The sequence below is a fragment of the Cupressus sempervirens genome, chromosome 6 (genome assembly GCF_028749045.1).
Source record: "Cupressus sempervirens isolate cs-2001-9-10 chromosome 6, ASM2874904v1, whole genome shotgun sequence".
In the NCBI taxonomy this organism is placed as follows: Eukaryota; Viridiplantae; Streptophyta; class Pinopsida; order Cupressales; family Cupressaceae; genus Cupressus; species Cupressus sempervirens.
Genome location: NC_143123.1, coordinates 203,396,315 through 203,418,487, shown reverse-complemented (window position 1 = coordinate 203,418,487; position 22,173 = coordinate 203,396,315). Strand labels below are relative to the sequence as shown.

Genomic DNA, 22,173 nt, shown 5'->3' with positions numbered 1-22,173 from the left:
CACAAGAAACACAGAGAGGCCTTTGATGCTCGTGTTTAATGCAGAGGAAGAGGTAGCACCACCAGCAGCACCAAACTTATTGCCAAAAAACGTTATGGTGATGTATGATGAATGGGATTTGTTTCTTGATCCAATTAAACAAAATATGTCCTTTATCCAATGCCTAAATCAGAAAAGGGAGTCAGACAAACAGCACCAAACAGAGATTTAAAACATGCTATGAATAAATTATCTATCCCTACTTTTGATGGCAGCGGTAAGACATCTGTGAGAGCTTGGATTCACAAGCTAGACACTTACCTAACACTTAAACCTTTGTTAGAGATAGAAGCCATCAGATTTCCTATGACACACTTAGAGGGAGCGGCATATGATTGGTGGCACCACGAGTTGGGTTACCCAGGATCATGGTCTCATTACATCCTATGAGACTTTCAGCTCTAAACTGATTACTCGCTTTGATGGGAAGGATATAGAGGTCTATTACAGGAATTTGGCACAGTTACGACAGGGTGGATCTCTAGATGATCTCATTGACAAGTTTCAACAAATCTCGGTGGTGGTTCCAGACATGTCAAAACAGCATAAGGTAATGTTGTTCACCGAGGGTTTACAAGATATATATAGAGGTTTGGTTAAGGTACTTAAACCAAAGACTCTAGATGATGCTATTAAGATCGCACACGATCAAGAGTCACCCTCTTCGATATTACAGCCTAAGTAAACATATAAGGGGATCAATTCATTCCAAAAGAACAAAATCAGCATAAGGCTACACCTCCCAGGTTGGACTTTGAGACACGAAATGAACTCAGGAGGAAGAAGCTATACTTCACTTGCAGAGAGTCATGGAAACTAGATCATAAATGCCTTGGCAAAGGCAAGATACATTATGTAGAGGTACTTTAAGAGGAGGAGGATGAGTAGCAAGAGGGCAGCGATGTTGATGGTAGTAATGAGGAGGAGAATGATGATCGACCACCTAGAGAGAGGAAGAAGGAAGGAACCCAGAGACACCTCCTATCATAGCATCACCTTCTAGCAATCCCACAGGACACCCCTGTCGTTTGAAAAGAATTATTAGAGGACAGTGTATTATATGTCTCTTGGATACAAGTGCCTCGCATAACTTCATAAGCTCATGATGGGTTACTAAAAGGAAGTTACAGATTGACGACATACCCGAGTTTGAGGTTAGAGTGGCAAGAGGTGAGAGATTGAGATGCGTAGGGAAGGCGTCAGGACTTCCAATTCATTTTGATAATTTCTTTTTTGAGGCAGATCTTTATGTGGTTGATTTGGATGAGTTAGATGCCATGTTGGATAGACAGTGGTTGAAAACTATTGGCAGGTACACAGTTGACATGATAAGATGCAACTGGAATTCTTACAGGGTGGCAGATAAGTGATCCTCAAGGCTATGCCAGAGGGAGCACCCATGCTGATTTCAGCACATAGGATGGAGGCAATCATGAGGCATGATGACATGGACTAGGCAGCCCACTGTTTTATTTCTTCTAAGGCTACCTTAGACTCAGGGCAGCAGATTCATGTTGACATTCAGCCGGTGCTTGATAAGCACATGAGGGTTTTTGAGGTCATACCGCCAAGCATTCCCCCGGATAGAGGGTTTGAGCATATCATTGAATTGGAAGAGGGTGTCAAACCGTCATCATAACACCTTATCGTCATCCCAAGCATTATAAGGAGATAGAAAAGATGATTAAGGAGCTTCTAGACATGGGTTACATCAGATATAACTCTAGCCCCTTTGCTTCTTCAATTGTATTGGTGAAGAAGGATGGCACTCTACGTATGTGTATTGATTACCGTGCTCTCAACAAGAGGACCATCAAGAACGGATACCCAATCTCTTGCATTGATGAGCTACTAGATGAGTTACATGGGGCAGTTTACTTCTCAAAAATATATCTCAAGTCAGGGTACCATAAGATATGAGTTTGCAAGCAGGATGTGCATAAAACAGCCTTCCGTTATCACTATAGTGACTACGAGTTCTTGGTTATGCCATTTGGACTCACTAATGTGCCAGCTACATTTCAGTCATGTATGAAGCACATCTTTCGAAAGCAGCTACGAAAGAGCGTATTAGTATTTTTTGATGACATATTGATTTTCAGTGGGACTTGGAAGGAACACTCACAACATCTAGATGAGGTACTCAGTATCATGGAGGAGCACTCGTTGTTTGCTAAGGAGTCCAAGTGTAAGTTCGGGTTGACTAAGATTCTTTATCTTGGTCAAGTGATTGGAGCAAATGGGGTGAAGGTACATCAAGAAAAAGATTCAGGCATTTCTAGATTGGTCACCACCAAGGAACCTATCAGACTTTAGAGGATTCATGGGTCTTTGCTCTTACTACAAGAGGTTCGCTAGAGGTTTCTCTCAGATAGCGACTCCCCTTACTAACCTCACATGGAAAGGGGCTTTCAGATGGACAATTGAGGCAGAGGAGACCTCTAATAGGCTCAAACAGGTAATGAGCACATGCCCAGTCTTAGCACTACTAGATTTCTTTCGACCGTTTGTTCTTGAGTGTGATGCTTCAGGGAGTGGTATTGGCGCAGTTCTCACACAAGATAGGCATCTGATTGCTTATGAGAGCAAGAAGCTCAAGGATGGCGAGAGATTGTACTCCACTTATGATAAGAAGATGTTGGCTATTATGCATGCTTTAGCAAAGTTCAGACGGTACCTAGTGGGGGGCAAAATCACAGTTAGGACGGATGACAATAGTTTGTGCTATTTCCTAGAGCAGAAGGATCTAATGAGAGACAACAAAAGTGGGTCAACAAGATTCAGGCCTATGATTTTGACATTGAGAACATCAAAGGTAAGAACAATATAGTTGCTGATGCACTTTCCAGGAGACCCTTGGTAGTGGAATGTTGTGCTATTTCTAAGATTTCAGCAGATTGGAAGTCTCAATTGCTGGTCGAGTATTCCAAGAATACTCAAGCATGTCAGATTATGGATGGACAGCTTCAGGACAATAGGTACAAGGTAATAAATGATGTGATTTTCTATAAGGATCGTATTTACCTTGTACCAGGATCTAAACTCAAAAGTAAGAGTATTGAAACTTTACAAGATGCACCATTAGCAGGACTGGTTGAGTATTCTAAGAATACTCAAGCATGTCAGATTATGGATGGACAACTTCAGGACAGCGGGTACAAGGTAATAGATGATGTGATTTTCTATAAGGATCGTATTTACCTTGTACCAAGATCTAAACTCAAAGAGTATGGAAACTTTACAAGATGCACTATCAGCTAGACACCCAAGATTCTTCAAAACCTACAAACAAGTTAGGAAAAGATTTTCATGGAAGGGCCTCAGGGACGATGTCCTCCAGCATATCAAGGTGTGTCAGACTTGTCAGCAGAACAAGTCAGAGCATGAGTTTCCAGCCGGGTTATTACAGCTTCTCCCCATTCTGATGCAGAAATTGGAGAGTATTTCCATGGATTTTATTACAGGGTTGCCTAGGGTGCAAGGCAAGGATTCTATTTTTGTGGTGGTGGATAGGTTAACGAAATTCGCTCACTTCTTCGCCATAGCAATAGATTGGTCAACCTCTCAGATAGCTGAATTATTCTTTCAGGAGATTTTTTGTTTACATGGTCTTCCTCGCACCATTGTGAGCGACAAGGATAGCAAGTTCCTTAGCACCTTCTAGCAAGAATTGTTCAGATTGACCGGTACGGAGTTGACACCCAACAGGACTTATCACCCCCAGACGGATGGACAGACTGAGACAATTAACAAATGGGTGGAAGGTTATCTGCGAGCTATGTAGCAGGACAGCAAAGAGCCTGGGTTAAGTGGTTGTATCTAGGAGAGTATTGTTACAACTCCTACCACCTGTCCATTCAGATGTCTCCATTTCGTGCTCTTTATGGCAGCAAGCCCCTGTCATTCATAGACCTGACTTTGCAGGACAGCAAGGCACCACTAGCAGGGGACTAGATACAGGATCAGCAGGATATCCTTAGATCTCTTTGGGAGAACATTCTACGGGCTCAAAATCAGTAGAAGATGTACGTTGGTTGCCGGCAGACTGAGTGGAGTTTTGAGTTGGGTGACATGATTTATCTCCGTCTCCAACCATACAGACAGAGTTCTTTGAAGAAGAGTGGATCTCAAAAACTTCAGCCCAGACATTTTGGTCTGTATTGCATTACTAGGAGGGTTGGTGAGGTCGCCTATGAGCTGGATTTACCTGATGATAGCTGAATTCATAACGTGTTCCACGTTTCATGTCTCAAGAAAGCCACTGGCCAACATACAGTACCTTCCATAGAGTTGCCCCCACTCGATGAAGAAGGGAAGCTTGTATTAGTTCCTACAGAGGTGATAGAGGTTAGGGAGAGGAAACTACGGAACAAGTCCATCAAGGAATATCTGATTCGCTGGAAGGATTTACCTTATGAGGATGCCACTTGGGAAAGCGAGACAATCCTACAACATCCAGCATTGAGATCGCTTGAGGGCAAGCAATCCCAGGAAGGGAGGACTGTACTATCCCCTTCTCCACGATAGAATTAATGGCGCCTAGTTGGTCTATCTTTCCATCCAGATAGGCTAACAGCATGTGATTTAGGATGCTAGCAAGTCACAGGAGTTTTGGTTTCAGTTGAGGAGATTTTTTAGATGGGAAATCCTAAGGGTTAAGTCACTTTAATTTATTGAGTTGAAGTATAAAGTACTTTAATGTTTAAAGTCACTTCAGGACAAAACGACTCAAGTGACTAAAAGACGAAAGTCTTTTATCCCACGTTGCTAAGAAGTTTGTTTCTCCCCACACTTCGAGGTTATAAAAGAAAGTTTTTGCATTGGGATTAGCACCACGAATATATGTTATTTTATAAAATCCTGAAGGTTGCTTAAATGTGACTAGATTTTTCCTAAGGACAAAACCCCTTAAGGAAAACAATGAGGTTGGATGCAAACCTGGCACTCACATTGCATTTTCAGAATTGACGATTGGAACTGATATATGTATTGAGCTACAGGAGGTTGGAGTTCCACGACATGAAGGAGAGCAGCAGGCTGAACCTATATAATGTCTTGGCACCTACAAGTCATTTTCTGGAAGTGTTGTGCTTGGACGGCAGACATCCCACAACTGAGGAAGGAGAGGTTGACGTGGGTCAAGAAGTCTACAGACCAGACGTATTGGAAGTCAGGTCACCCACAGCAAGGCACATTTCAGTCAGAAGCCATATACCCATAGCCGCAAGAAGCATAGTGAAGGCAGGGTTAGCAGCTTGTGAAATTGGTCACAGTAGCTACGTCGTTAGTTGTAGAGAGGTCACGGGCCAAGGAAGTCACGCTGAGTCTCTTTTCAGTAGCAGGTGTGAACGTAGAAGTGACTGGGCATTAGCAGTACCGGGACTGAAGTCATTAAGGTGCAGGTTAAAAACAACAGTCTATGCTCCCAGCCATCAACGATTATGCCAATATTTACAAACAGCTCCCAGCCATCAACGATTACGCCAAGTTTCATTTACCACTCATGTTTATAAACTCGCGTAGTAATGTAAACATTATTGAGTTCATTGGGATACATTCAGAAATTACTCTTTGTGATATATAATATATTGTATGTAAGTTGCTGCTATTGGAGAATAGATTAATTTCAGTACTGTATTTTTCCGAGTGTTCACTATGTTTGCAAATTCCTATAGCCATAGTACTGCATTTTCTTGAGTCAGACTTCTTACAGCAGTATCAAAATTTAAAGTCTTGGGCTACATGCCAACTATTTGACAAAATACCTCAAGTCCAGACTTGAACTCTTTGATCAGAACTAGCAGAGATCATTACAATAGAAGGAATGTTTCTCAAATTCATGACCTTCATTTGATTTATCAGATTTGGCAAATGATTCTTGATGTTTAGATCGATCAGGACAATATATTGCATAATGTCCATATTGAAAACATCTGAAACATTGAATTTTGGACAAGTCTTTCTTTTGTTTTGACTGTCCTTTTCCATGAAAATTTATTTTCCTTTGGTTGTTCTTCTTCTTTCCCTTTTTATGAGAGTTGGTGTTAAGAACTTGAACGTCTTCATCTAAAGTTTTATGTTTTCCTTTAATCATTAATCTTGATTCTTCTTGTAGACAATCAGATCTTAATCGATCTAGTTTTGGGATTTTAGATCTTGCACTTATACCTTGTACAAAGGATTCCCAAGAATTTGGAAGTCCTAGCACTGTTAGGGATTATTCTTGGTTGCCAATCTCATAACTGACTACAGATAATTGATCTCTCAAATCTGTGATTTTCATGAAGAAAGCATTTACAATTTCACCTTTATTCATGTTGATATTATTCATCTGTCTTTTAAGAACAAGTTTTCTGCCAGTGTTTTTTTATTATGAATGCATTTTCAAAAGCTCTAATCATGTGATATGTTGTTGCATGTTTTGCCACAATTGGCACTATGTGATCTCGAACAGCATCCACAATTATCTTCATGGCCTTCTCATTATTCTCGATCCATAATGTTTCCTCTTAATCATCTTTCGGTTCTTCCTTATCTTCTCTTACAAAAGAATCCAATTTGTTTTCTTTTAATAACATCATTATACGAAGTTTCCAGAATTAGAAGTTATCAGCACTTGTAAGGTGGTGTTTGAATCTCAACGTATTTGTCATCTTGTAGAGAAAAGAGAGATTGCAATGTATTGTGAAATCTGATCTCTTAAACTTAATGAGATCTCTCCTTAACAAAGCCCTGATACCATGTAGAGTTTCTTACCAGATTTCAATTCAATGGTACACTGATGCACAATTTTATTGCAGGTATAAGCATTGTTGACAAAGAATAAATTTGCTTCAGAATCTCTAGAAGTTAGTGCAGAGATAATATAATATTCTTGAACTGAAAATGTTCTTTGACCCTTTGATGTGCATGCATTAATAGATTTCGATGCCTTGTTTACTCGGGCAGATCGGTATATATATCAAGTGGAAGGGTGTGGGGATGAATGGTCATGTCTTTGAATGGAGACATGAACATTCATCCTCACACCTGTTCGGAGGTAACTAATCATTCACGATTTGTTACGGACTTAACCAAAGTATAACAATGTATTACCAAACATTAAGATCAGCGGCCCGATATAAAGGATAGATTGATAGTGATCTAAATATCAAAGGAATCAGAATTAGCTTCAATCATGCCTTAAATGATCTCAAAATATATATATATATATATATATATATATATATATATATATATATATATCATCGGTTTCAACTGTGCATTGTTCACATACAACAAATACATAAGCATATATGTATAACAATATGTGCATCATACCATTGTACATATATATATACATATGTTGATCACAGTAATGTCAAACCAAAGCCACATGCATTATCGGGTAGCCCTGGCAATCAAACCGAAACAAAAAACTTGAATTTTTCTTTCGTTAGATTGAAAACCAAGAAACTGATTTTGAAGACTAAACCATTTAGTCCCCGAAACCAGGGTCATTAAAAAGGACCTTATCAATCCTTCTAACAAGTAAAAAAGCAAAACATTCAATGTTGCAGACATCTCAACCTTGCCTCATAGTTTCCAAACCTGAAGGATCCATCTTCTAACGGTATCAATTTTGAGACTAAAAGGAACATAGGCAAGATAATAGAAGCAGAATACTAAAAATAGGGCATATTAAGGAACTTTGCCAAATGGAAAAAATCAACCTCAACCACAAAACCGTGCTCAAGTGCATTTTTGCCTTACTCAAGAAACTTTGATAGGTGAGAATCTATGGAGATGGTTATAAAGCTCCCAAGGTGCTATTCGGAAGAGTTGAAGGAATTTTCTAAATGATCCACTATAGAGCCTCATATGCGCTTGCACCACAAAACATAATAATAAGAGAATGTTTGTAAGGGGGAATCCACAACGTTGGACTAAGAGACAAACTTGGATTATGGAAGCCCTTAAAGAAACCTCAAATATATATGTTTCACCAAAGTCTCGAACTTGATGTAGAAACCTTTGTGAAGAGTATCAAAAAAATCAATGTTCATCAAGCGAAGAAAGTTGAACTACATAATCAAAGGACAAGTCAAAATATGCTCATGGAGTATGATGTAAATATTTGAAGTTTCAATTAAAGCAAGGTGAATTTGTGCGCAAAAAGAATGTACACAAGGACTAAAAAACTTAATTTTCAAAACTTTTTAATCGAGATGAATGTATGTTCAGGATGCTCTTGCACTCGTGAGAAGAAGTATGTCCTTCCTTTGTAAAATTGTCGAGGGAAAGAAAAAATAAAAGGGATGTAATAGTTTGCTCATTAACAACATTGAAGAATTAGTTAGCACCCAACACATGAGTGATAAATCAAATTGTTGGTAATAGGTACACTGTTATTAGATTTAAGCCCATTAAGGAATTGCAAAAATTAGTCAAGAAATTCAAAATAACAAATTAAATCCAAGTCAAAATGATAAGAAATGGCGAAATTGGAAGAAAAATCAATTTTGGAATTATAGTTGAAATTTTTTTTTAAAGAGGTGTAAAAAATTATTTTAAAAAAATGAGATACAGGAGGAAGAGCTCAGCTAGGAGCTCTATCCCTACCAACAAGATCATTGAATTCAATAGCTAATTGAGGGCATAACTGTCCCATATCCATAATGTTCCAATCTTGCACATGATTAGAAGCCCATTTAGCCAAACAATCAGCAACTCCATTCCATTCCCCAGGAATGTAAGTAACATAAACAGACTCCAGAGATCTACACAAATAGAGAATCTGATTCAGAAATGAAGCCAGGTGCTAACTAACATCCGCAAGTGCCTTTGAAGTAAGAAGGTTCACAACCACTTGGGAGCCAAACTCACAAATAATCATGCACCATCCTCTCAAACAACATCGTTTCACAACATGTAAAATTGCCAGAGCCTCCTTAGGATTGTTAGTATGACAACCCTTATGCACTGAAAAAAGAAATTGAACTTCACCAAAGTTGCAGCGAGCCACTCCCCCAATACCAAAAGGACCAGGATTCCCCCGGGAAGAGCCATTAGTGTTGACTTTTAGAACTCCAAGCAAAGAAGGAGACCAATGCCACTTGCGATTCACCCATTGCTTCACCTACCACCTAGTTTGTCTAGGCAAAGTGTGGAACCATTAGCCCACAGCCACAAGGGCCCCTCTATGAAGCTGAAAATTGAAGCGATTGCAAATGGCAAGGTCACCAAGAGCCATACCCTTGTCTAAGACACACTTAACCTAAATTGTCTCATGCAGAGAATGGGTAATCTTCCACCAAAGTTGCATGACTCCAATCTAGACATCTTGAAATATTCATCGGTTCCTCTCCAACCAAATATGTCAAAGAATAAATGAAGGACCAGCAACCCGCGCAACTTGAAGAGGACAAGCAGTAGAGGGGGCACTCCCCAAACAAACCTAGAAAGAAGACAAGGAAGGAACGTGCCAACAAGGTCTACCCCAAGCATTCCACCAAAGTTGTCAAATCTGGACAGAATAAGAGCACTTGAAGAAGAGATGGGAGACAGACTCCCCTCCATTGCTGCACAACACACAAACTGAGGACCCTTGGAACCCACGCTTACAACGATTATCCCACATAAGACACCGGTTATGGACCACCAACCACATGAAAAAATTACATTTGGACAAGAAAATTTATTCCAAACTTGTTTTCACCACAACACCTCAGCATCTCCAAACAATTGTCTAGTAAGCTCCTTGTACCTAGCAGAAACAAAGTATTTACCAAATGGGGTACCCCCCAAGCCAAAACATCTCATCCCTCTAATGAGCAACACTCCCTAGAAACCAAAATTCTAGAAAGATCCCAGTGGTTCTCCTCTAATCCCTCAAGAGGCCAATATGAAGAGTTTGCCCATCTATAGCCAACATCAAGACCCAAGTGATAAGGAGTCTTATAATGAGCCACCTTATCCCATCCAGCATTAAGAAAAGAATCACGAAGGGTCTGAAGATGAGGGAACATAGATAAGATAGGAGGGTTGCCATCCCAAGCATCAATCTAGAACAAAGCGAGTAATAAATCAACTTTATCATTTAAAGCATTAAATTGATTAGATATTGAATTTCTTATTTAATATTTAATCAATAAATTTTGAAAAATTGAAACAGTGGCCAAATTGATCAAAAATGACAATTGGAGCAAAATTGGATTTCTAGGAATTTGACAATGAAAGAGTTTGGAGATGTCAATAAGTGCGATCACAGTCTTGAACAAAACATGTCAATTTTGGAAGAGGGAAAGTTGCTTCTAGAATGGGAAAATGTTTTATATTCAAGATTCCACGAGTTTAAAGTTTGTTTGAAGTTTGGAATGAGATGTAATGACGCCTTCTAGTTTAATTCCTCACATGTGCTCATGTTTGTCTATTCTATTTTGCAGGTAAAGTTATTCCAACTCCAAAGGGTCAAGGAAGAGACTCAAGTCCTAGGATTCTAGTTCCAATGTTGAAGACATCCAAAATTCCAAACAACACAATTCAAGGTGTTCAAAATTCAAATATCATCAAGTTCAAGAGCACATATACAGATGATGGAAGGATGGGACATCTTGGATTCTCTTTGAAAGTCCAAGCCCAAGATGAAGGTAGTTCTATAAGAAGAAATTCCACATTGACAAAATCATTGACGAGAAAGTCCAATCCATTTCAAGAAGTTGAATTCCCAACCAGGCACATGGAAGCAAGAAAATGGTCAAATGGGGCTAATTCAAAGGATATAGTCATATTTGGATCGAGTTTTAAAATGGTTCAAGGACATTACATGGCACCCAGAATGTTGATGTGGCACTCAAACAACTCCACCCATTGGTAAAAGATCCCAAAGATCAATGCATTTAAGGAAGGACAATCAAGAATAGTATATTCAAGGCAGACAAGGCATTTAATGTGTAATGGATTCTCCTTTGTAAACAGCAAAACTTTGAGATTGTTGCTAAGAGCTATTGGGACAAAAGAATTTTCACTAGAGTTTGGTGATCATTTGATGTGTTTTAATGCTTTCTTGATTTCATTATTCCCTCATTTAGATTAGATGGTTAGATAAGTTTTGATGAATTCCTTGGTTCATACTTTTGATGGTTTATTGATTGTAAGTTGTCGACAATGTACTGATTATAAGTTGTCGTGCAAAGTTAGCCTCAACCCCACCTCTATATATGCTAAACTTTTCATGTGTATTGTTCATTCTGATGGTGTCCGTAGTGGTGCGAAATAAAATTGCACACCCCCTTGAAGATCGCACCAGTTCTCGCAAAGTTATAGTTTATCTTGGTGAAGTAGAACTCGGTGTTCAGGAATTTGTCCACCAAAACATTATAATTCCTAAACCCTTTCTCGTTTGCTTTCTGCATATTTCTTGAAAATCCCAAAAAAGGGTACCCTGGTGCAATATATTTTGATAGCTCCCATCTAGTATGATTTGGAATCAATCCATATGAAACAAATGTAAAACGCCTTGTGATATTTAGCAAATCACATCAACCATTGAGCTTATCTACAATCAAGATCTGAGACAAAGAGTAACCTATATGATCTTTTTGCAATCCTAGCATACATCGTACTTTGATCAAGAGAGGCTAACATAGTTTGGTATTTTGTTCTTCTATTGGTGAGTCACAAACTATAATATCCCTTCCCTAGTTCGATAAAGAATTCAGACTTTCCTTCATTGACATTTTTGCGAACAGTTTGCAAGCAACCTTGAAATAAACTTGGAGACCAAATACTCTTGAACAAATACCAATTTAGAAGAACAATACAAATATAAATGCTAATCTAATATACTGAGAATTCCAATTCTCCTATTATGAAATGACAGACTACTATCACACAATAACGATCATACAACAGTATATATAATCATATCTCAGAAGTGATATCTCAAACACAAACTCTCATTTCACCAATATTGAATAAACATACATATAGCAGTGTTATAGTCACCCGATTTAAAGACTTGATAACTAATATTATATTCAATGTAAGGAAGGGGACGTGGCACCTGTAGTTACAACATTCATGGATTCTTCAGAGCCCCTATTGTGTATGGTGTGTCGTAAGGAAGTTATGTGCAGCAACGAATAATGTTACTGCCACCTTAACCACACGTGATTCTGCCTTTGCCCGGCCTGTGGGTGATGCTTGTGATGGTGCCTCCGCAATACTGGAGTTAGAGTGACACAGTCACGTTGTGCGACTGCCCTGACCACCTCACAATCTACTAACCATGTCGATCTATGTATTCCCTATGTGGTGCTGATATTGGCTGTGGACTGTCGATATATTGGTTGTATGTGGTTCAACTTTAACACACCCGACCTGTATATATTCCCTAGCACTTGTAAATTTACTACCAGGCTACTCCCACTCTCAGAGGTGAAGCAATGCCACTGCAGAACGAGGTTATTGATATATTTACCTCTCAACCATAAGTGTTTGCCAACCCTATATGTCGTCCAAGCACCCACATTTGCCCGCTAAGGACCTGTATGTGCCCAAGTGACTCTACGGAGTTCAATCACCACTTCTGCTACCTGTCGTGGAACTTCAACAATCTGTAAACCAATGCATTAACTCAACTCATATTTCTGAACCTACAATATGAGCACTAGGTTTGTGTCCAATCTCACTTCTTTCCTTAAGGGGTTTCATCTTTAAGGAATTAACAATAACATATATTCATAGTGTCAATCCCAATGTAGCTCCACGCTTTTATAACCTTGATATGAGGGAAGACACAAACAACTAGGCAATGTGAGATTAAAAGCCAATTTCGTCTTTTAATCACTTAAGTTACTTTATAACTTTATAACATTAACATATTTAAATAAATCACTCAAGTCACTTGAACTTTAATATCTCTTGAAATATTTGTTTGATTGCAATGTCGTTTGAAATAGGAATCTCTCTTCATAATTCCCCATGTGACCAAATACACTTTCTAAAAATAGAAAAGGTCCATCTCTATTACCCCTAACTTACTATACATAGTAAGGATGACAAATGGAGTCCAAATGACATCGAACAAAGGCCAAATCCATAAATCATTGAATGTTGAAGATGAATCAATCCTCAGAAGACCCTCTAACCATCCTCAATAGCTTGCAAGGATCCCATATTAGGCTAATCCCTGAAACTCTGATGCTGGCAACCAATGGGGACATTACAGTCCTCCCTTCCCGAGATTGCTTGCCCTCAAGCAATCTAGCAATAACAGTGAACTCCAACCTCCACCTGGATCCCAAATGAAATAGTACGTGACACTCATGTTAACATTGAACCAACTGCATACCACTAACATCATCAGGACCAACAACATAACTTGCAATATAACACTCAAAACTTGTGCTAATGATGTAGGAGTTAGAATATCACCAAAAGAATCCCCCATAAGAAATATCTTCATCTTGGTTCTCACCCATAGAATATAAACAGGACAGGAATTCAGATCAACAATCCCTTGAAGAGTTGTAGCTACAGGAGAACCATATGCACTCATGCCAACTGTATCAACCATAGGTGTAGCCACATCAAAATCTATGGACACAGGAACGTCACTAATTGTCGTAACACAAAACTGAATCTTTATAGATGGTGAAAACTGAGCCCAACTCCACTCAGGTGAGTCATCAACATCAACCTCAAACAGCGAATTGTCATAAGACAATGTTGCATCCATGTCAAACGTAGGACTATTCATGAAGTGAACACCAACACTCTGTTGATCGATAGTATAACATGACTCTATCACTACATCGCTCACCTCATCAACAGTAACAAGTGTACTACCATCAGAGCACAAATATACAATCGCTTGCATACTGCTAAACTCCTCATTGGATGACTCAACCAACACAGAAGTGGTTGTTGATATGACAGTATCCTCGCATGCTCCTACTCCCACTATCACTACATCGCCATCAAATACATGATCCAGGGAACTCGTGCCAACAACTGCATCATCTAACTTAACCTAACATAAACCCACATCACATTCCACCTCAATTGTCCCCAACTCATGCTATGTCTCATAAGAAATGTCCCGCAAATCTGAAACTGCAATTGTATCATCACCTTCCGCTCTTAGAAAAAGTGATATTATTCTCTGTTTAAATCCCGACTTTGAAATCAGTTGGGTCATCCATTTGTGATTTTGATTCATCTCATTCACTAGCACATCCAACTGTTTCACAATACCCCGTATCTTAGAATCTCCCTTCATTAGCAGAGAAGCACGCCCTTTGCAGGTCTAATGAATACTAAACCTTCTGTCACCATCAATAACACTAAAAACCAAGTCCTCCACCTGTGGCTCAAAAGAAAAATGATGAGCACTCCTCAAAGTGTAATGCCGATAAAAACTCCCAATCACTATCAAGGTCTCATCGTCATCAAACTAGAAATCAGAAGATAGCTCCAATCTCTAACTCTGAACTATTAGTCGGGCGAGATCCTGGGCAAACTTCTCAACAAGCCCAACCACAAAATCTCTACTAGGAAGCATTGTAGCCAAGGTCTCTACAATCTTCCTCACCAATTGTCAAATAGCACGAGAGCCCCGAATGAAAGCACCCTTAGATATACTGTATGAAACCTCTCACAAATCTGAGCTCTCAAGCAAATACTCCATGAATGACTCAGTACAGTAGAAATTAGATGTGTAAGCATCAATCTACTCCCCCGCAACTGATCACTCTGAAAATGTGACAATGCCAACTATCCAATGTTACCAGCTGTATGAAAAGAAAAAATCGATTCACCTCCAATAGAAGGAAGCAAATCACCATGAGAGCCCGTCTTCATTGATGCTCTCCTCTCCTCTGTACATACTACACTCATATCCTGGACGAATGTGTTCACCACATCATCATGTTCCTCATCGTCAACCATAGAAGCAAACTCACCACCAACCACAATATGTAACTAAATAGGGTCTGAAGTTGGTGTTGACTATACCCGTTCTAACTCCATGTTAACCTCACCCAACTATGACTGTGACTCCTAAAGAGCCAACTGAGTATACTGAAGAGAGTCCACCATCACCTCAAGCTCTCGAGTGATCTCAACCACCTCCTCCTCTTTCCCTAACAATGCCTCATAGCACGTGCTACCCCACTCCAGAAGGTAATCTCTGTCATCAACTAACTGGGAGTAACTATGCTTCAAGATCCTAACAGCCTCTCAAAGTGCATGAACCTCTACTAAGGAAAGACTACTATCACCGTGCTCATCTGACACTGGGGCACCCCAACCAAATGTAGCTAGCATACGTTGAATAGCATCATAATGATCAAGAGATGAATAAATGTCACTATCACTTGCGTTCAGCTAATAAGTCACGCGATGCCTTTGTAACCCCTAACTCCTATGCAAGCTCTGTGTCTCACTAACTGCACTGTGATAGGAAACTAAATCAGAACTACCCACCACAAAATCACTCATACATGTGCTATTGTCCTTACACAACTGTGCATCCGAGATACAATTACTATGTACCTTAAACAACTCCTTCGAAGAAATAAAAGCCCTCGCAATCTCAATCTCCCCACATGTCTCAACTTCCACCTCAATAGTAAGATCCTACAAACATTGATCCTGGGACTCATCCAAAATCTCATAAGGGTCATCACCCAATATCTGACAAGGGGTATCATACCCGGTGCAAATCATAGCATCATCCAACAAATCACTAGAGGTGTCCACATTGTCTTCATCCCCATCACCTAATAGAGTCTCAATTGTCGTCACCTGACTCTGAACACATGACTCTATGCCAAGCTATGAATCAATAATGCTAGGACATAAACCCACATCTACTGACTCCATTGTAACACCCAAATCACCAACATCACAACTAGGTGACTCCATACATGCATCGGTCCCACCTGAGGAAGCAACTGCCTTCTACACTAGAGCAACACTGTGACAACTCCCATACAAATCTCCAATAATAATTCCCTCCTCAAAAAGAGCCTAAAGTATCAGTAGTAACAACTACATCAACTATCTCTACACTAACTACAACAACTCTAGGGGCCTCAACATGCTAAAGCTTAGCGTCGTTATCCACCAAGGGTACTAACACATCCACTGATCTCTGTGAATTGGGTCCATCGTCAATGCAGTAGATAAGACTAGCAGGTGTTGTACTAAATATAGGTACATCTGCATCATAGACACTTGTTGGGGAAAACTCAAGTTTCCTTCCCTGCAATCTCGATAGCGGCCTTCGAAAGGCAAAAATCGAATACCTCGCTGACCTCTCAATTGTCTCTAGATCTAACAAGCTCTCCATTTTTTTATTTAAGTGTTAAACAAAGGGCAAATTCTGTTTAACCGGATCAAGGAATAAATCTCATTCATCGTACATTGTCATAACGTAATTTGGTAGTAGGTTTGGTTTCGCGAGTGGTGCTACCTCTTCCTTCGCATTAAAAACAGGCATCAAAGGCCTATCAATGTTCCATGTGGGGGCCCTAGTAGCTCAAGGTGATCCTGCCACACTACCACCTCCACTATGATGACTTGAGGCTGCCCTGTGAGGCGGAGCTAACTACTACATAGCACTTGTAAGCTGCTGAAGCGCAATGGCTATATTGTTCTACCCATTGATGTAAAAATCGCCTGAGGAGATTAATCGCCTAGGCCTGAAAAAGTTTAATCGGGAAAAATTGGGAAAAATCGAAAAAAAATCGAGGAAAAAATCAAGGACTAAAAAACCACTAAATTTTAATTAAAAAATGCGACTTTTTTACAGAATTCAATGTTTTTTTGCATCTAATGACTTAATTACTAACAATACATAAGAAACAAATTAAACAATCATGTTTAGATATATATCAATGCAAAAAGAGTTATTAATCGGTAAATTACTAACAAGTAGTGACAAGTTGTAAATTACTAACAACTAACAAGTTCACAACACATGAGAAGTATTCTCATAAATAAAGTGTCAAATGTAAAGAGTTCAAATAAGCACATCAACATGACTACAAATAAGTACAAATGTCAAATACAGGACTACATCTTCCTCTTCCCAGTCGCTTTACTAGCGAGTGCGGGAGAGGGTAAAGCTCTAGAACTAGAACCCCGCAGGGTTTGTGCCTGTGTCTGTGTCTGTGCCAATGCAGGAGATGGTGTAGCTATAGAACTAGATGTCGGTAGCTCCACATTCGTTGCGCGCAAGATGTCAAGGTCCTCTGCAATAAGCTCAATGTCATCATCCTCATAATCGCCCTCCTCAATGTCATCCAAATCGATGTCATATCCAGTTTCACCCCCTTTGTCCTCCGCAGCCTCCTCCGCGCCCTCCCTCTCCAAATTGGAGATGTCCTCTTGTGTAAATAAGGGAGCCTGCTCCTGTGCCGTCCAATCATAATAAGGATCTATCTCATCCAAATCGATCGGCCCAAGAGGATCTTGTTGTGCCTTTTTCATGCGCAATTTAAGATTATATTGCACATAGACCATGCCATTCATCCTCTTTTGGGACAACCTATTTCTCTTTTTTGTGTGGATGGCCTCAAACAAACTCCAGTTGCAATCACAATGTGATGTGCTGCAAGGCTGTGATAGGATTCTGAGAGCAAATTTTGCAAGATTTGGAGTGCTTGCACCCCGAGTGGTTCACCAAGCCACTGCATCACAAAAATTGTACAAGTTAGAAAATACTAATAGACAACAAAAAGTGAAACATAAATGTTAATTTAGCATTTGAGATTCAAAAGTTTGCAAATGTATTACCTGGGGTTTGTGTAAGCCTTGCTCTCTTGCAGAGAGAAGTGGAGAACACCTTGCCCCCTGCTGAAGTGAAGATCTCCTGCTCAGCGATGATTTTATCTCTTGTTTCCTCGCTGGTTACCATCTTTTCGACGCACTCACTTAGGCCTCTGATGACCTCTCCATCAGGATCTGCATATGTACCATCAGCCCTAAAACCAAAAACCAAAAACAAATAAGTCTTGCAATTTTAGTACACACCCAACACCCTACGAAAGCAAAATGAACTCAAGTCTTCGTTAACTTAAATTTGAGTAAGAATGAGCTTACGGTATACCTAAAACGTGGGTTGAGGAAATATCCTGCTACATGAATGGGTTGGTGGAGCTGATTATTCCACCTTCTATCAATGATCTGCCAAATGGGTTCATATTTGATGCTTTCCCCCTTGTAGTAATTTTTGACAAATTCTTTGGCCTTGTCCATGGCCTCATATAGTTCACCCATTGGCATTTGGTCTCCATCAACCAAACACAAAACTCTGACTAAAGGCTCAGACACCTGCAATATAAATTTGAAATTAGTTGACAAGTTACAAAATTATTATTTACTTGAGTTACAAACTTAGTATGTTATAAAGTTGTAAAGTGTAAACTAAAACTTAAAGTTTTGTAGTTACTTTTACTCTTTCATCAGGCCTTATCTTCAAAATATTTATCAAACACAATCCACACAACATTCTCTCCTTCACTCTTCTTTGAAAATGTGGAAGCAAGCCATTTTTTGGAAACAAACATTTGCTTCAAAGAAGCCAAATTATCGAGAATGCTTTCCAATGTCAAAAAAATCGTTGCAAACCTTGTAACGGCAAGCCTGACAATTTCTTTGCCATCAATGTGCTCTCTCATCAGGCTAAGGACCCATGGGTGATTGTATATGTATTTTGTCACCCGCCTTGCATCCTCCACAATTGGAGTGACCCACTCAAGTTTGCCCATGTCCTCCAAAAGAAGGTCAAGGACATGTGCTACACATGGGGTCCAAGAGAGAGTGGGGTGCCTCTGCTGTAGGAGTTTTCCTGCCAATTGTAAAAGAAAATACTAATTAGTTTCCAACTTTTCAAAAATATCAAACTATTAAAAATTCTTCTTGTGAAATTCACAATGCACATGCAACATAAAATTATGGTTTACCTGCTGATACATATGCAGCAGCATTGTCTATGATGATTTGCACCACATTTTCAATGCCAATCTCTAAGACCATGTTCTCCAACATCAATGCCAATGTCTGAGCATTTTTTACCTTGTTGGAGGCATCGATTGATTTCAGGAACACCACATTATCATTACAGCAGGCCAAAAAATTAATTATGGTCCTACTCTTCCCATCCGTCCACTCGTCAAAAAGAATGGTGCAACCAAATTTTGTCCATTCCTGTTTCTGTTCCTCAACAAATGCTTTGGCCCTCTCAACAACATTTCCAATAAGCCTACAAAAACAAAATTTAGTTATGTCTTAGATTCTTAGTAATTTAAAATTGATTTAGACTTTAGTAATCAACATTCTAATTTCTAGATAAATTAATTAAAATTTAGAACTAAGTAAAAAGTTAAAAATTAAAAGGAAATCGAGTGTAATAAAATTATTCGCTTACCTGCCACCCAACACAAAACGAGAAGGGGACTTGTACCCCTTTCCTGCAACTGTCAACCCTATGGCCAAAGCCTCCCAATAGGGACTGTCAACAACACTAATAGGAAGGTTGTTGAAAACCCAAAAATCTGCTAGTGCATTGTCCAACTGGTCATGGACCTCCTTATTCCATCTAGTGGCCTCTAATGAAGGTTGTGCACCAGGTGTGTGCCTCAGCACAAAATAGCTCCCTATCCCAGAAGCACCTGCTGATCCTGATGGTGCGAAAGGGCTAGGAGGTGTAGGAGTGGGAGTGGAAGCGAAACTCATGAAAGAAAAACCACCCTGTTTGCGGACACGTGGCCCACGATAAGAGCCGACCATGCTCTCAATGGCTGCTTCCTCCTCCTGAACATCAACAAAACTGCCCTGGGTCTCTGCTATGGCTGCCCTGACATGCAATTTATTCCGCTCTCTTTGCAATTTTTTTTGCTCTCCAGCTGCGAGCAAGGCATTTGCAAACCTTTTTATTTCTTTTGTTGTACTCTCACAAGGATTCGTATCATGTTTTGAGATCCTTGCAATGTGATATTTGAACCGGTAAATGCCCCCCGGATATTACTTTTTCACATCGAATGCAAATCACTTTGGTTGGTTCATCAGGTGCTTCATAGGCATATTTCCATCCCTGATCTCTCGCATTCTTTGGCCTGGTGCCAATGTAGCCTGAGGGGCATGGAGTCAATGGCCATTTGTCTGCCATTTAAAACTGTTGCGGGCTGCCTACACATACAAATTTTTAAAAAAAAACTATAAATAAATTATAACAAGATCAAAGTTAACAGTTAAACAAAGAATTCAAGCAACATTCCAATAACAGCGCCAATAAATTGAAATCCAAATAACATTCAAACAAACTAGCTGCTAGGGTTTCAAATTTTTCAAAAAAGTGCAAATTTCTAGCATAAATTTGATCTAGAATGGAAAAAAATGCAAATGAATGCATTTAATCTTGCTTACATTCATCAAATGCATTCCTAACTAATTAGGAATGTATTGTTATCCATTTACATGCAAGAAATAAAAATACAATCTCTTGCAAAAATAAAAAACAAAGATTCAAATCACTTACCTAGTAACGAAGAAATCGAATCAAAAGGCCTCCAAATGCACTCGATTCCGCTTGTTTCTTGCCAAGAACTCCTTCTCTATCCTCTCCTCTCCAAAACGCCCTAAGCAATGTAAAAACAGAATGAAAAAAATGTGTTTTTTCTTCATTTTATGTGACTGCCGGGCAGGGGCGATTTTTTTGCAACAAATCGCGATTTTTAGGCGATTTTTTAGGCGATTAATCTGCGATTTTTTGGAAAAAATCTGCAAAAAAAAATCACGATTTTTGGGGCGACTAAATCGCCGGCCCCAAAAAATCGCGATTTTATGTCATATCGCCGATTAATCGGCGATACTCACATCTATGGTTCTGCCCATCTCTAATAGCCCTCAAAGTTTCCCTCACTTCCCGTCCTTGTTCATTCTCATTACGAGCCATTTGAGTGTCTTGTACGTGTTTCACTTCCTCTTTCCTATACCTGCTACTGAACAATGCTCCATTTCATAGCACTATTGGCTCCTGGGTTTTATTACCTCTGTGGTAATAGCAAAAATCACAATACCACTATCTTCCAAAACTATGATTTTGCAATACTGCATTCACAAACAGACTTCTACTTGCATAAACACTCCATACAAATCCACTCCACAATCTCCATCTCTCAACTTAGACTATTTCTGATAAATCCTTATAAAAATTTGCCTCTGTTATAAATCCACAAGCTGGCAGGAAGACCAGCTTTGCTACCATTGTAATATCCCTTCCCTAGTTCTATAAAAAATTCATACTTTCCTTCATTGACATTTTTGCAAACAGTTTGCAAGCAACCCTGAAATAAACTTGGAGAGCAAATACTCTTGAACAAGTACCAATCTAGAAGAACAATACAAATATAAATGCTAATCTAATACACTGAGAATTCCAGTTCTCCTATTATGAAATGATAAGCTGCTATCACACAATAACGATCATACAGCAGTATGGATAATCATATCTCAAAAAGTGATATCTCAAACACAAACTCTTATTTCACCAATACTGAAAAAACGTACATATAGCAATGTTACAGTCACCCAATTTCAGACTTGATAACTAATATTATATTCAATGTAAGGAAGGGGATGTGACACCTATACTTACAACGCTCATGGATTCTTCAGAGCACCTAGTGTATATGGTGTCATAAGGAAGTTATATGCAGCAATGAATAATGTTACTGCCACCTTAACCACACGTGATTCTGTTTTTGCCTAACCTATAGGTGATGCTTGTGATGGTGTCTCCGCAATACTGGAGATAGAGTGACAAAGTCACATTGGGCAACTGTCGTGACCACCTCACAATTTGCTAACTTTGTCGATCTGTGTATTCCCTACGTGGTGTTGATATTGGCTATGGATGTAGACATGTTGGTTGTATGTGGTCCGACTTTAACACACCTGACCTATATATATTCCCTAGCACTTGTAAATCTACTACCAAGCTATTCCCACTCTCAAAGGTGAAGCAATGCCACTGCAGAACGAGGTTACTGATATATTTACTTCTCAGCTATAAGTGTCTGCCAACCCTATCTGTTGTCCAAGCACCCACATCTGCCCGCTAAGGACCTGTATGTGTTGATATTG

General features: G+C 39.4%; 2 protein-coding genes across 5 annotated transcripts in view; both read right to left on the bottom strand.

Annotated features, from left to right (window-relative positions):
* LOC149551943 (initiator tRNA phosphoribosyl transferase family protein) overlaps positions 1-22,173 on the bottom strand; it is a 70,065-nt gene that overhangs the window by 7,873 nt on the left and 40,019 nt on the right. Inside the window, exon 7 of one of the 4 annotated variants that reach the window (XM_089787442.1) lies at positions 18,242-18,360. The exons of the other annotated variants lie outside the window; for them this stretch is intronic. Coding sequence (XP_089643568.1) covers positions 18,353-18,360 — 8 coding nt within the window. The 3' untranslated portion in view covers positions 18,242-18,352. Of the gene's footprint in view, positions 1-18,241; positions 18,361-22,173 lie in introns of those variants that run through there. 4 annotated transcript variants of the gene reach the window in all.
* Positions 19,174-20,835, bottom strand: LOC149551944 (uncharacterized). The gene is made up of 2 exons (XM_089787446.1): positions 20,567-20,835; positions 19,174-20,217 (listed from the first exon to the last, which is right to left on the bottom strand). The coding sequence occupies exon 2, from the start codon at positions 19,816-19,818 to the stop codon at positions 19,453-19,455; it is 366 nt and encodes a 121-aa protein (XP_089643572.1). The 5' UTR covers positions 19,819-20,217; positions 20,567-20,835; the 3' UTR covers positions 19,174-19,452.